Source organism: Pundamilia nyererei, unplaced genomic scaffold (assembly GCF_000239375.1).
Source record: "Pundamilia nyererei isolate P.nyererei 1_Seehausen unplaced genomic scaffold, PunNye1.0 scaffold00063, whole genome shotgun sequence".
Lineage (NCBI taxonomy): Eukaryota > Metazoa > Chordata > Actinopteri > Cichliformes > Cichlidae > Pundamilia > Pundamilia nyererei.
Genome location: NW_005187464.1, coordinates 875528 through 890427, shown reverse-complemented (window position 1 = coordinate 890427; position 14900 = coordinate 875528). Strand labels below are relative to the sequence as shown.

Genomic DNA, 14900 nt, shown 5'->3' with positions numbered 1-14900 from the left:
GATGCTCACCTCTGATTGGCCAGATAAACATTCCAGATAAAGGCAGAAGTGGTGTCATGTGACTCTGGCTCTTTTGTACTGACTAAATATTGCTTGTGATAGCAACCCAGGTATGAGAGTATTTGCTGAGTGTGTGTCACCAAGTAGCGAATAAGTAAGTCGATTTAAGACCTTCAGCCTGCGTGTAAATGGTGTTGGAGTTTTTCTAGCAAAACAGAGAGTGAGAGTCTGACTTACCTGAAGATGACAGCATTAGAGGTGTTAGGGTGAGGTTAGGCTCCCTTCTAGACCTTGAAATCGCATTTGTCCATCCTAGAAGTGGTATCTTATTGGCTGCTGGATAAAGAGGAAGAGGAATTCTCCTCCCACAGGGGCAGGTATGCAAAGTAGCCTGGACCTGAAGGACACACCTCTGTATAACTGTTGTCATAAATAAGCTATCAAGCTAAAAAGACGTTGCTCTAAAATGTGTTCAATTCATGTGTATATGTACAAGTATATGTTATGGTAAATATGTTATGGCTTTGATGATAGTGCATTGATGAAACTTCCAAATATAAGAGGAGGTGCATAACTATAACTGTATTATAGAAGTGTACTAAACTCTGTGCTAGCTCCAGTCACATTATTACCTCTTTGTCAGGTTTTCTCAAATTATTTTTTAAAGTCTGAAACAGACTGTATTAGCCAAATATTATTTAGCAGTTTATAATAAGTAAATGCAGTAATTAGTACTAACCAGTTTAAGTAAATTTCCTGCATTTAACCATCGTATCCAACCAAAGGCAGTAGCTGGTAAAGTAAAAAGTAAACACCTTAATGCTGTTTAAGAGAACTTGTTGGTCCAGTCACACGAGCACTGGTTAAGTCACAAAGCATTTTCTTTTTATACTAAGCTATATATTAAGATTTTTATGTCAAGTCAGTTCTCTGTGACCACATACACACTTTATTAGTACACATGTTATTTACTATCCACAGTTTAGAATATATGTAGCTAGGATATACTGTTTCAAAGCTTGCACAAATGTTCATGGATGCAGTTTGGACTCCTGAGAACACAAATCTTACTATCATTCATTATCTTTACACTTACAATATAGAATGTTGGTGCTCAGGTTAGACATGGTACAGTTTGGATATAGCCGTGTGTGCTGTGCTTACTGACTGTTTTTCTTCTGTCCCTAGATACTTGGGCGCAGGTGTTGGCTCAGCTGCTGTTGCAGTTTACTGAATTATCTGTTCCAGTAGGTCACATCAACTTAGCAGAGGGAGCCCACTCCTGTGTGGCAACAGCTACGGCTGATGTCTCTGACATCAGAATACGTCAGAGGGTGATCCAGAGTATTTCACTAAAAAATAAGAGCAGGGTTGAACCTATACCAGCTTAGACTGGATAAACGTAGGAATGCCTGAGGCAGGAGCTTGAAATAGTCATTCTTCTTTTATTTCCACAAGTTTTTAAGGTGACAGCTTTTAAAACATTACTTAGTAAAAAGCTGTTATTTGATCCAGCTGTCTTAGCTAATTATAGACTGATTTCCAAGAGTAATTATCAAACAGTTAACTGATCATTTGCATAGCAGCGGTTTATTTGAACAGTTTCAGTCAGGATTTAGACGACATCGCAGTGCAGAAGGTGCGAACGTTACAAATAGTTTTCTTATAGTCTCTGGCTGTAGACTCATCACTGTTTGTCCTGTTAGACCTTAGTGCAGCTACTGTTGTCCACGGTATTTAACTACAGAGATTAGAATTACCATGCAGTGATTTGAATCATATGTCTGATAGATTCAAATTTGTTCATGTAAATGGAGAATCTTCCTCCCACGCAAAATTTTGCTCCGAGTTCTGTGCTGGGACCAGTACTTTTTTTGGTCTTCACTTTATACATGCTTCCCTTAGGAAGTATTTTTAGAAGACATTTCATTGCTATGCAGATGACACACAGCTTTATCTGCCCACGAACCCAGATGAACACAGGTATATCTTTAAGACATAAAGACCAGGATGACCTGAGGTTATTGCTCATGGTTCTAAAAAAGATCTTTATGTAAAATCTGAAATATCTAATAAATATGTCGTGTAACCCACTTTAAAATTAGGCTTTAAGCTTTCCTTTTTGATAAAGGTTATAGTTAGGACTGGATCAGGTGACCATAAACCCTTCCTTAATTACACTGCAATAGGCCTAGGCTGCTGAGGAGCTTACCATGATGCACCAAGCATTTTCTTCACCCATCTCTTTCCGCTCTCCGTTTACACACCGCTATTGTATTTAATCAGCAGTCAGTATTTATTAAAAGCTCTGTCTCCCATTGTCTTTTGTCCTGTCTCTCTCTCTGCTCTCTTCCCTTTCTCCTCAATCCCAACGATCATGGGACATGGCTGCCCCTCCTTAAGCATGGTTCTCCCAGAGGTTTGTTCCTGCAAAAAATGAGGTTTTCCCTCCCAGTGTCACAAAGTGCTTGTTTGTAGGGGGTTATCTGAATGTTGGAGTTTCTTTCTAAATTTGTAGGGTCTTTACCTTATAGTATAAAGCACCTTAAGCAAACTGCTGTGAATTGGTGTTATAGAAAAAAAGTGATTTGAGAATTGAACTGAATTATGTCAGTCTTTGGGACCACCATAAACATTTGCAGTCTGAATAAGAAAAAACAAACAAACATTTCTTGTTCTTTTTCTTTCAAATTAACTATTTTATTTATTTACATATATTTACACAAGTACATAATATCTTGATACAGCAGTGATGACGAAATAAAACAAGAAAATAAAAGAGAAGACACAAGTCAACATCTCTCATCAGAAATTGACATCTACATATACAATAAACTGTATGGGTGACAAATTAAAGGTAACACAAATCATTCAAAGATGCTCACAACAACACCTCTTTGTAAAATTCTTCCCCATGATCACAAAAGCCACATGCCATTTCACCTCGCCCACAGCTTATATTATATAATAGTGCAATTGTTCTTGTAGTACTTGAATGAAAGCTACCTAAAAACTGCTAAATTATCTACGGCATGATTTTTTTTAACATTTTGAAACATAGGTCTCAACAGTCTCCGTGTTTCTGCTTTGAACATCTGTCACCGTTCATGGATCAGATCATGCCGTCGATTTCACCGATTGTGAAATTTAGGCCATCTGGCAGATGTCAACAACTGAAGCATCAAAACATTAATAACTCCTCAAATGGATCACATGGAGTCTCTCTGTTTGCTGTTTGTTTTATCAGAGGCGAAATGAAGGTTTGCTCCTGCAAACATGTGCTTCAAAAGACTAGGTAGTTATCTCGCCTGCAGGCATCTGCAGCAATAATTCCATTTGATCTGCCGTTCCTCTTTTGTGGAGTGGACATGAGAGACTGAAACAGGGATCATCTTTCCCTGGATGCAAAATCTATTGTTTACAATTTTATAGAACTGATTATGATTAAAAACCACAAACATGACCACAGATGTATGCAGTTTTAATACAATTAAAGTTGCTATAATGCAAAGTAATTATGTTTTCATACATAATCCCTAATTAAAAAAGTTTACCCTTTGGAGTGGTGTACAGTAAGAAAAAAAAATGCTGTCTTTTTTTAAAATAACCATAAGGCACTTGTATCTTTTAACTCAACACAATACTTACCACAACATGCAAAGAGTACAATTTTTAAAAGCACAGGATGGCTTTTATGCACACAAGTAGGCCAACTTTGGCATTCAAACCTAATTTCTTATCTTCCACTGAATAATTCAATGTAGTCTATCAGGGAAGACCACCATTTAGAAATACACACACATTAAGTTATTTTTAAAAAGTTTTTAGATGTATGCTGATTTTAAGAATTATCAAGGCCAGTTTAAAAGTTAAACAAATACTAAAATCACATTTTAATGTGACCTAACATCTTCTGCTGCAATATTTCAGCACTACTGTATTGCATGAATACTTAAATATTTAAAATATTTGTCAGTAAAGCTGAAAAACAGTCTTTGCTCTGTCCTCTAGTGAACCAGGAAAGACAAGTCCCAGCTACAAAGAGCAGCTAACACAGAGGTACACCAAGAAGGGTGGAATGCCCAGAAATATTTTGCATATTGTCTGCAAATGTGATTTAGTAAACAGGCTTGTAGATAATCTGACCAGCCAGTAGTCTGCGCCTCAGCTCCTTCCACAGCAGGCTCCTCTCTCTCTGGGATCTCTTCATGATCCCGCGGTTCTCTTGAGCACGGCGGGACAGGTAGGGGATTACTTCATTGACAGGGCCGTATGGAACGTATTTGTAGACTGGAAAACCTGCTTGGCCTGTTTTCAGATAAGAGAAGGAGATTCAGTGTTCAGAGTCACCACCATGTGTGAATATGGTGTATAACAGCATGCAGTCGATACATTCTGCTTATAATACAAGAATACATTAAGTTAACAATCGCGAATGAAGTGAACAAACAGAGGGTACCAAGTTGTATTCACACATGCACTGAAGTCCTGAGCTTTCCAGACAACACCTGACAGAGGTGCATGTGGGAACACAAATGACTCGTGTAGTCAGACTGGACATTAAACGGTCTTTAAGTTCACAATCTACGTGATGTCCAACTGTGCCTGTTTCACAATAGTTGAAGTAAGAGTCCTGTGAAATCATGCAAGACCCCAGTTTAAACCAGAATATTTCACGTTGTGAGCACACAGATGAGCCAAAGTCCTGTTGTGTGCTCGACTGTTCTGCTAACCAACGTAGGGGGAGGTATGGGGAGTGTTAATGTTCAGTGAAAAAAGGTGAAGTAATGAATGGTGCGGAAGAAACTATAAATCAAATTCCTAATAAATCACTTTTAAATTGCAATAAAACTAATAAATTGAGGTTCTGCAGACACTTGACCACTAACAATCATGGGACAATGTAGGATCAAGTGAATAAGGCCCCAGCCACACTGGCTTAGAGACCATCCCCCCGACTGATTGTGAGTGAAAGCTGGAGGCTGGAGGAAAATAAATGCTACAAGCCGAGCCACACAGGTCTAGAGTGCAGTCAGTGACATTCGTTATTTGTCTGAAAGTGAAGGACTTGTCTAAAAATACTGGCCAGCTGTTTTCCGAGCTGAAGTGAAACCATCGTAAAGTAAAATAAAAGCTTTACCTTTTGAAAACTTTTACTTTGAAGGCGAACCTTTTACATTTTTGCTAGGCTTTTAACTACCGCTCGGCTACTAGTTGGAGAGTTTTAGTAGACATAAATAAAAACCACAGGCAATCCAAGCAATTAGTGGAAGCTTTTTAGTGCAGCACCTTTTTTTTGCAACCAGTTTTACCCAGTGCATGAGCAACAAGCAGTTTAATTTGAGCCTGAGAGTGTTAAGTGACACCGAGGTCTGACTCCTCTTTTAGTGAGTTTCTCAGATATAGATATCTCCTTTGTATTGAGGGATTAATCATCTGCAAAATCAAACAAATGACTTAAACAGCAACAAAAACTGGATGATAAATGTTATGTTGTGTTTGTACAATGATTAATATCATTCACAGGAATAAGAGTAGCATTAAACTTCTCCTCAGACTACTATGACAGGACAAGCGTGACATTTTCTAACACTAAGTGAAGGGCACTGGCAACACAAAGTGTTTGCTGTCAACATGACCTCAGACAAGGTCAGTGACTGCCTGGATATCGTAGCATTGACATCACTGGGAACAACACTTCAGTGGTACGTCTTTGACCACATGACCACACGCCTACATGACATGCGCCTCGGTGATTTCGCAGCATGCAGTTTACTTTAGTGCTGAGTGTAACATACCTAGTGGGAAGCTGATCTGGTCACACATCCCCAGCAGCTGTCCAAAGTAAACTTTATTCTCAGTGGGTGACAGGCCCATTTCATTCATCCTGGAAAAACAAACAAAGAAAAAACAGAGAAACACATTTTAAAGGACTGTTACATAATCAGATGTGGAACATACTATCCCACCACTCTCTGTTAACCCTACAGCTGCTTTGGAGGCTTTACAAGGAATATTTCACTTTGAGCAGTTATACAAGTATGAGTTCAGACTGTTAGGGTTAATCCTTCAGAAATGAAAGCTTTAGGGTATTTGTACATGCTCAAACTAAATCTGAGTTTTGTCTCTGCACATGTAAAGTGCTCAAGGACAAAACGTACTTATCGAGGGTGAACTTCACTGTGTCCTCATTGTGAGTTGCAACCATGACATTTGCTTTCCTGCTGTGTTCAATCTCCTCCAGCACATACTCCAAACACCTAAACAAACAGTGGAACAGATGGTTAGGATTTATGCAATTTCTAGCAGAATCACCAAGCGGCTTGATAAAAATTCAAGACTTACTTATGATACATCCTGTTAGTGGCCTCATAGTCTGGGTTTATTGGATCCTCATATCCAATTTCCTTCGCCCTGGCTCTCTCTTGGTACATGTAGGCTCCGCGAACGAGTTTGGCACCAAAGTACCAACCCTCCCGCCGAGACAGCTCAACATCCAAGGTCACGTTGTCGTAGGCTTCCTAAACGCCGTTAACAACACAAACTTAAAAGGGCATCCAAACCTAGCATAAAATAACCACAATTATGCTAATTGTAACATCGGTAGATGCAAAATTGCATGATTAATGTGCACAAAATATCTTTTGTTTTTTTAATATATATAAAAAGCCATATCATTTAAGGAAAAAATGTGGAGAGCTCTTAACTTGTAGTTATATCTTCCTCATCACTACAATCACAAGAAAAGTGTCATAATTATCCGATCCTGTTTGTTCTCTTTACACTGCACATAAAGTTTAGAGTTCAGATGAAGATTGTGGCGATCACTTTCAGCACTCTCTGTGGTCAGGTGCCACTATCTGTGTAGGTTCTCAGTCATCCAGGTCACGGTAGTGCAATAAGCTTGGAAAGAAAAGTATTTCTCAGACCTTGTTTCATGTGATGAGGCACATGATTAATAATCTTAAGCGACAACCCACACTAGGGATTATACAACTGGCACTCTCCACCATTTGGTTTTAGGAATGAAGAAGCTGCTTGGATGAGAGATAAAACATTTTCATGAAGTACAAACATTTTTCTGGTGGTACCTCGGTCCAGGCTAAGGACTCAAGGAAATTATGTATTTCTGAGGTTGTGGAGCTGTTGAAGTTGTTCCCACTGGACTTAAGATCTGTGGACACTGCTTAAGACCCAGTTTACAGATTTTGATCTTGGATGCTGAGATATAAATACATTTCACCTCCTTACTTATGGACAGATTATTGAGGGAGAAACTGGCAGTAGTATTGGCAGATTTGGGACTAATTTTTGTGTAATAAACAAACTGATGTGCCACAGTTTGGAAAGCACTCTGCCGAAGAAACTTCCTGTTTCTTATAAAACATTGCTTTAACTAATAAAGCATTGTTAAAGCATATTTAAAGAAATACTGCAAAATAAAAACACTATCGGTATACTCTGTGTGCTTCGATAGGTTAGTAAGTAGCAACAATCATCACGACACACACTAGTTTATCAGTCGAGTTCAGCTTCATTGAGAAAACTGCAGTTTCACCTTGAGGTAACACTGGTAGGTGTTGAAAATGACTGGCTTTTCTCTGTTGAATTTCCTCTGCATTTCCAGGGTCAGGCGACTGATAGCTGGTTGGAAGTACGTCTGCTCGGCATCCACCATTAGCCTCACCCCGTTCTCTACAGCATGCTGGAGTGCACAAAAACAATTAGAGAGTAAAATATGAAGCACCATATAAAACCGTGTCCTATCCCTATATTGTTGCCCACACTATTTGCAGGTACAGGTTGCTTAGTGTCCTCACCTTGGCCAGAATATCCACTCTCTGCAGCATTCTCTTCATCTGCCTCTCTTCTTCTTCGGTAAATATATTCAGCAAAGGCTCCAGATGGCCGGTCTATGCAACCAAAACAAAAAGATATTAATCGACTTTATGATTAATATAAAGCCATAAATTTTATCTCCATGTGACTGGCAGGAAAGAGTTCAACATCGGTGCCAGAAACGTTTCCTATATTTGTCAGCTGCCCTCAATTATACTGGCTACATGGCCAATGCGAAATGAGCACTTCCCAAAACAAGTCCCAAAACATGCTATTCTAATGCATTAAAATGTTTTTGCTTGTGGTGGGAAGGCATAATGTTCCCCCAGGTTGGCAATTTAACTTGTTGCCACAAAGCAATAAAGACTTTATGACAAGGTGAGAAACACAGCTGTTGCTGTTGTTGGCACTTCATTTTTCTAGTTTTATTCCTCATTTTAAATCGTTTATTACACCATAAATTTAATAACATAAATCATAAATTAGAAAAGCCATGTACAAGAAGCATTTTATCTACTTTAAAAGTTCATAATAATTAACAGAAAAAGGTAGTCATCTTTTTCATTGGCCTTTAAAAGCCTCCAAAGTTTGGATTTGTTGGCTTTATAAGCTTCTAAAATGTGGAAGGTAATGCTGTGACACAGTGAAAATGGAGAGATAAGACAACAAGTGACCAAAGGAGGCCACAAATGAGAAGAAATAACAAGATTAATAGCAGAACAAGTACAAAAAAGGGAGAGACATTTGATTGTTGACCACAGTTGTATTTCTGTTATCAGCAGTAGACATAAAATAGCATAGATTACCTTTACTAAGTTCATTATATCTTAACTGTAACTAACTTGATGCTCTCCTAAAATCCCACCGCAGATTCTTTGCAGTTGGCCTGAATTAAACAGCCGATTCTCTTTTTAGTAAGGCCAGTAAAAACTCACTTTTGAACAAAAGGTAGTAGGGAAGGCATTAAGGCAAAGGGTGCTTTATGTTTGCGTTCAGTCAAGCATGATAATCTTTTCCACTTCAGTGGAAATGGCTGAACAAACATGGAGTGCCTGGTAACAGCTTATCTGTGTATTGCGCAGGGAATAAGAAACAGCGAAGAGATGAAGCAATACCTGTGATCATTCAAACCAAACAGCTGAGATCCAGTCGTTTTTTCCTCCCACCTCCAAACCACTAAAACGTCATGTGATGATGACTCACCTGAAGGTTTGGCACCATAAGCAGATTTGAAATCTTTGTTGTGTCGTTTATTAAACTGTTCCAGTCCAACAGATCAATTGTTCTAGAAGTAAGACATGAGAATATAAAGCCAAAAAAGAAAAAGCTGAATAAAGGTAAAACTAGAAATAACTTGGATGAAGAATTAGTAAGGTGCAGTTAAAGGAGATTAATTGTAAACAAATGAGTGACTGTCCTACCCAGACAGGCCCAGCTTCTCTCCAGTAAACCAATTTTCTATGTCATCTTTGGCTCCAACACCCAGCTCAGTCAAACTATCCTACAATGAGAGTACACCTCAGTTCATTATTGATAACCATAAAGGTTGGAACACCTTAAAAATAACTAAAAAAAAAAATGACATGAAGACATCATTTGAGCATAAACTTGCATATCACCTTGAGCTGCTCCAGCTCCAGTTTCTGTTCTAAAACCGTCATTTGAGATTTTCCCTGTTGCGCCGACAGGAAGTTAAAAAACCGTCTCCATTTAACCAGGACTTCGGAAAACTGGAGCTGTTTGAACAGAGGGCAACATATTAATTACCAAGTAACAGCAGTAGTTTTATCCGAGGGTTTGTAATGGGGTTAACTGACCACAAGAGTAGTTTGTTTACAGACAAAAATCAAACAGTTTAACTATCTTTTAATCTTTGACATTGAGATGTAAAAACTACTTTTTTTACTGATCAAAACTTTGAAGTGATCAAGTAAAAAGAAAACGATTTCCTCCTGTAGTCAGACTAGTTCTTCTGCTACATTTCTTTGCTAAATTAAGGTCATTTAAGACTTAAGTCTAAACCCTGCGACACTACGTTTCAGTTAACAATGAATGAATGAAAAACGTTAATCTTACAAGGAACTGTGGACGACCCAGTGCAGTCATTTTGATAGCAGAAAATCCATCATTAGAAGCTCCACCTGAGAGGAAACAACAAACCTCATGTCACTTTTTTTTTATTAGATTTTTTTCTTTAAATAAATAATCTACTTCGTTAAATTACTTTTGAAGTATTTATGTTTTACACTATTAAAATGATCCCAAACTGTGCTTGACCAGCAGTTGTACTACTTACCAGAAGCTTTAATGCAGTTTATGAATGTCTCCATTTGCATATCACATTTGGCCTCATCTGCATAGAAGTAAGTTCGTGCACTGATAACTCCCCCGCGCCTGTCTCCAAACTGACGGTGGGCCTTGTACTTCTTCTCACGATGATCCGCACCTGAAGTGAGACGCAACTTTAGTGGCTTGTTGCATGAAAAAAAACCCTCAAGTTCACCAAGATTTTGATATCCCGACGATTAATAATCAATTCGCATACAAAGGAGATTTAGAGCCTAAACAACACATCATTACTATGCAACTATAATGGTCTATCAAAGGTATCCAGTGCATATTTTGTCCTATATGTGCAAATAAGAACAAGATTTTTGAGGGAATTTAGGATTGTTGTTATTATTATAAAGCTCATGTGTGGAGCACATGTAGCAGTGGAGCATCACAGATATAGAGAATCCAGTGCAGAGAAAAGTGGTGTCTTCTTGATAACTTGCTAAAAAATTTGTGAAATAGATTCTGAAAACCTGGCTGACCAATAACCAATAACCATTTCCCTTGCTCATAATGCCTGTATGTACCCAAGCTCTTCCTTAACAGGTGGCCCAATCTGAACGAAAGTTTGCATGAACATCGTCACACATGCAACAATTAATAACAACTATATGTATTTTAAAAAATGCCTTAATAAAATGATAAATTTGTTCAAGTTACCAATAAATATTTAATTAGGAATTTGAACTACTCAAAGGGCTAGACAATGTAATTCTAACACACACACATACTTACATATAAAAATAATATTGACCAAAAGATTAGAAATTAGAAATCATGATTTCTTTACTCTTGCATCAGTGACTGCCCCCAAAGAAGTCAGCTTTATTCGGGACCTAGATAGAAATCCTGGAGGTGCATGTGTTTTATTTTTAAGCTTTGCAGATGATGTAACTGTAACAAATGTGTTTGTGAAAACCGAGGGAGGAAAAGGAGGCAGTGGAAAATCCGGGATGGTCATTGGAGAGCTCCGACGAATCCGAGAGCCCTGAAGTAACACGATGGCTATAATGCTGCCTTAACTGATTGCATTTGATTTAAGAGGAGTAGTTTTACTGCTATCATTTATCCTACAACGTGAATGGATTTTCATCAGAAGGAATTCCATCCTAAAGGGGGGCATTTTTTTTAGTTTGTTACAATTACTGAGAACACAATAGATATCAAAAACAAGCTTTACTTTATTCATTTAAAACTAGCCACTCTGGTTGCAAATCAATGTGCATGTAACACATTAGCACTTTTAATTCAGCTCCCACAAAGACTGATTTGAAGTAAGTATAAAATAAGTTTGTCTCAGAGTGATTGCCAACAGGTAAATGATACACAAACACATTAAATATCAACCCCTTAAACACTACCCAGCTTCACCCCGCAGTGTCTGTTGAACTTGACATTTCAGCCCCCACAAGATCCAGTTATAACCAGTAACATCCTGACTAGACTACGTGGATGCATAACTATGCATACTAAACCACCGAACAGCTGAAGCAGCTGACTAGTCAGCAGCTCAGCCTTGTCAGCTTACTCCACGGCAGTTCTTTAGTCAGAGACGTATGCAAAATAAAATAAAGTTTGTTAGTTTTGTTTTTTACTGACACACATACCTGGACTTTCTTTCTCTGCCTCAGAAACACATGAACTGTAAAAAAAAAAAGAAAGAAAGAAAGAAAGAATTGTCATTAGAACAGTAAAAAAAAATAAGGCAACAGAAAATTTGTCTCATCTTTGTTTCTTTCAGTCAGATCAATAGCAACTTTTATAACACAGCATACTAACAGTAATAAGACAATGAATAGTGGAAGGTCTGAAAAGTTTCAAAAAGACAGATGACATGATGATAAAAGGCACTGTTTCGTTCTTTTAATAGTCACAATGAAATCTTATGCAACCGTGACAATGACCTGCTTTTCAAGTTATGTTGCGACGTGAGAGACGCATTAAGGAACAAAGGCAAATAGCCAAGGTGAACTAAAACTAAACTAAAAACTAAAACTTGATTTGAAAGAACATTTTAGTTAACCAAAATAAAAATCAAAACTAGATTTTTGATTGTTTTTTTAAATGAACTAACAGATTTTTTTTAGAACTTGTAAAAAAAAAAAAAAAAAAGTACGGAGGAAATATCCTTAGTGTTAGCATCTGTTAGTTAGCATGATGAGGCATCATTGGTCTTTATCAGAAAAAGCAGTTCAGTTCCTCCTGTGTCTGTTTGTGTGTGTTGGGATAGTCCTAAGTAGAGCACTGTGGGTATTTTAAATCACAGAATATTGTGTAACACTTGCTAGTGTGCCTCAATGTGCCTCCTGAAAGCAACTCTCATGGCAACCCATGAGGCCTTTCAATGATGCCCATCCCATCTCTGAAAAACTGGCTCAACCAATCAGAGCAGGGAGGCCTGTCTTAGCGAGCCAATAGAGGACAAGCACTGTTGAACTGCCTGAGAATAACACAAACAAATTAGGTTTTGATTACATGTTATGACTGGCACTGCTTTGATAAAAAGCCTAACAGAAGCCGTCTGTGAGGTGATAAGATAAGAGGACACTGATATCAAAGTGCAGCCCAGAGGAATAGTTTTGACACTCAAGTAGGACACATAACTTGAACTTAAGTGATAATTTCCAGAGGGACAACTTAGTACAGAGACACAGGCAATGGTTAACCAAGAGCATTTCAAATATCACAACTACATTTTTTCATATGTGCATATGGTTAGTTAATGTGCCGAAGAGAAGAGGCAAAATGAGAGGAGAGGCTCTAAAACATGAGCTATATGCATGGAGACATAGACCTAAATACTTCTGTGGAAACTAACAGTCAAATTACTAATTTAATTCACTATTAAAGATATTAATACAAATCATGTAATACACATACTACAGTTTCTCAGTCTTTTAATGAACTTGTTGTACTAACACTGCTAAAATATCCATTACTGTGATTTTTTTTTCAGTCCTGGAGCTGCTCTTCTAGTGTGCGGCTCCTATTACAGCCACACATGGAGACAAGTAATGGAGAGGATCTCTCTTCCACAGTTTTCTGATTTCTCTGGGTTTTTATGATGTGGTGCAGTTACACACTTGTGATGACACCATGTGATGTTGTGCCATACAAAATAAACTTGACTCAGCTGGCTTTTATGGATTTAGTGAGCTGAACAATCCTGGGTATGCAGCTCACTAAATCTCATCTGACACACACATATATCAAGGTTTATCTTATCTCTTATCTTATATGGCATTTGCAAAGTTGTGCGCACCACAGTCCTTAAGGAGAAATCAGCCTACGTGTGTATTTGCTACTCACTCCATCTCCTTCTTCTCCGCTTCCTCTTGTGTCAGGTCTTCTTCCACGCTGTAGTCCAAAACTGCCCCCACACCAAAGGCCTCATTTTTCCGAATTAACGGTTTGATGGAGTTGTGGTCTTCCCCTGCCACAAACTGCCCATAGAAGGTCATCTTCATCAGCTTCTCAAACATCCACTGTCCAAGCAGCTTCCTGCTCAGATCCATCAGCTGAAAACATGACAGGGACAAGAAAAACAACAGGTTACTCTGCCTGAGTGGTTTACAGCCCCTTTTTCATTTTCACCTCGACGAGTCAAAAGCGGAAACACATTCATAGCGCGCCAACGCGGAGAGTTCATTGACCGGTTTGGTGCTGATCTGAACGCACGTGTGTGTAGGGTTAACAGAGAATGCGTTATCGGGCCGATCAATCCCAAACTCACCTCTTTGTTCTTGTCAACCAGGATGTCAAACGTACACAGCTTGAAGACCAACAGACTCCGGAGCAGCTCAATATTACCTTTGCTCTTATAGGCTTCCTGTGTGTTTTCGAAGTCGATGTGGGTTTTACTCAGCGGAGCTTTGGCAGCTTTTCTAGACTGGCTGATGAGTTCAACCGGCGCAGCCTCTACCACGGTGCAGCCATTCGTCTTCTGCTGCTGCTGCTGCTCCTTCTCTTCTCGAGTTTTGGTGGATGCGACTGTTGAGCGGCATCTCGCAGGCGAAATCCGCAGTTTTCGGATGCTGCCGGAGTTTGCCCTGACCAAGGGTGCTACAAACTTAGTGTACGACATGCCTTCTTCGCCTTTCTGAGCGGCAGCTGCACGCAGACTGAGACCGGCAGACTTCTTTGCCGATTGGATATTTGGAGTGTTGCGTAATGAGCGCGCTCTGGTATGTCAGAATCGGGAGGTGGCGCCCTGCCTCACTTGTTACATCACGTCCCCGATAGGCATCACGCAAGAACCACGGGCCTCATTCCAGTGAAAAACCTGAAAAACTCCCCCGTCGTGTAGTAGGAGAAGCAGATGGTTTAAGAGAAGCAAGAGGCCTTATACTGAGGGTAATAGTTATTTGATCCAGTTTGTGAACAGTCCCTCATTATTTGGCCATTTGATTTTAATGCAGAGAGACAGAATATAAAGCAAAAATCCAAAAAAAGTTGATTTGCATGTCATTCAGTGAAGAAGTATTTGATCGCCTACAACCCAGTCAGGATTTTGGTTCCCACAGATTGTTTGTGTGTCCAATGGGGCCGAGATTACAGTCAGTCAATCAATTGTAGCTACTCAATTCAATTTATTTTATTCATTTATTTACTTACTATTTATTTACTACTGGAGAACCTGTAATGGGCATAAACCTGTAATGTGCATAAAGCCAAAAAACTCTGTTTCTTCCATTACAACCTCTCAACGATCAGCTGTCAGAGCTGTC

The 14900-nt window shown here is 38.9% G+C and overlaps 2 protein-coding genes across 3 annotated transcripts in view; both read right to left on the bottom strand.

The window, feature by feature from the left end:
• Positions 1 to 1227, bottom strand: part of gal3st1b (galactose-3-O-sulfotransferase 1b) — a 5057-nt gene extending 3830 nt beyond the window's left edge. Inside the window, exons 1-2 of one of the 2 annotated variants that reach the window (XM_005735210.1) lie at positions 1165 to 1227; positions 238 to 397 (exon numbers count right to left, since the gene is read on the bottom strand). In XM_005735210.1, the coding sequence (XP_005735267.1) occupies positions 238 to 253 (16 nt within the window). In that variant the 5' untranslated portion in view covers positions 254 to 397; positions 1165 to 1227. Of the gene's footprint in view, positions 1 to 237; positions 487 to 1164 lie in introns of those variants that run through there. The other variant, XM_013911416.1, reaches the window with a different exon arrangement.
• A 1451-nt stretch (positions 1228 to 2678) lies between these two features.
• On the bottom strand, positions 2679 to 14350 carry prodha (proline dehydrogenase (oxidase) 1a). The gene is made up of 14 exons (XM_005735209.2): positions 13907 to 14350; positions 13483 to 13691; positions 11781 to 11815; positions 10136 to 10285; positions 9916 to 9980; positions 9459 to 9575; positions 9261 to 9340; positions 9043 to 9124; positions 7821 to 7913; positions 7559 to 7705; positions 6346 to 6521; positions 6162 to 6260; positions 5799 to 5887; positions 2679 to 4308 (listed from the first exon to the last, which is right to left on the bottom strand). Exons 1-14 carry the CDS (start codon positions 14255 to 14257, stop codon positions 4118 to 4120), a joined length of 1884 nt encoding a protein of 627 aa, XP_005735266.1. The 5' UTR covers positions 14258 to 14350; the 3' UTR covers positions 2679 to 4117.
• Between the last annotated feature and the right edge of the window lie 550 nt (positions 14351 to 14900).

What these genes read in the sequence shown, in the direction of transcription:
- prodha (XM_005735209.2), bottom strand. Translation starts at nt 14,257, where the DNA reads ATGTCGTACACTAAGTTTGTAGCACCCTTGGTCAGGGCAAACTCCGGC. An exon ending in GCGGAGAAGAAGGAGATGGA is followed by an intron (nt 11,816 to 13,482) that starts GTGAGTAGCAAA and finishes TTTTTTTTACAG; the next exon opens with TTCATGTGTTTCTGAGGCAG. An exon ending in GAGAAGCTGGGCCTGTCTGG is followed by an intron (nt 9,125 to 9,260) that starts GTAGGACAGTCA and finishes TCTTACTTCTAG; the next exon opens with AACAATTGATCTGTTGGACT.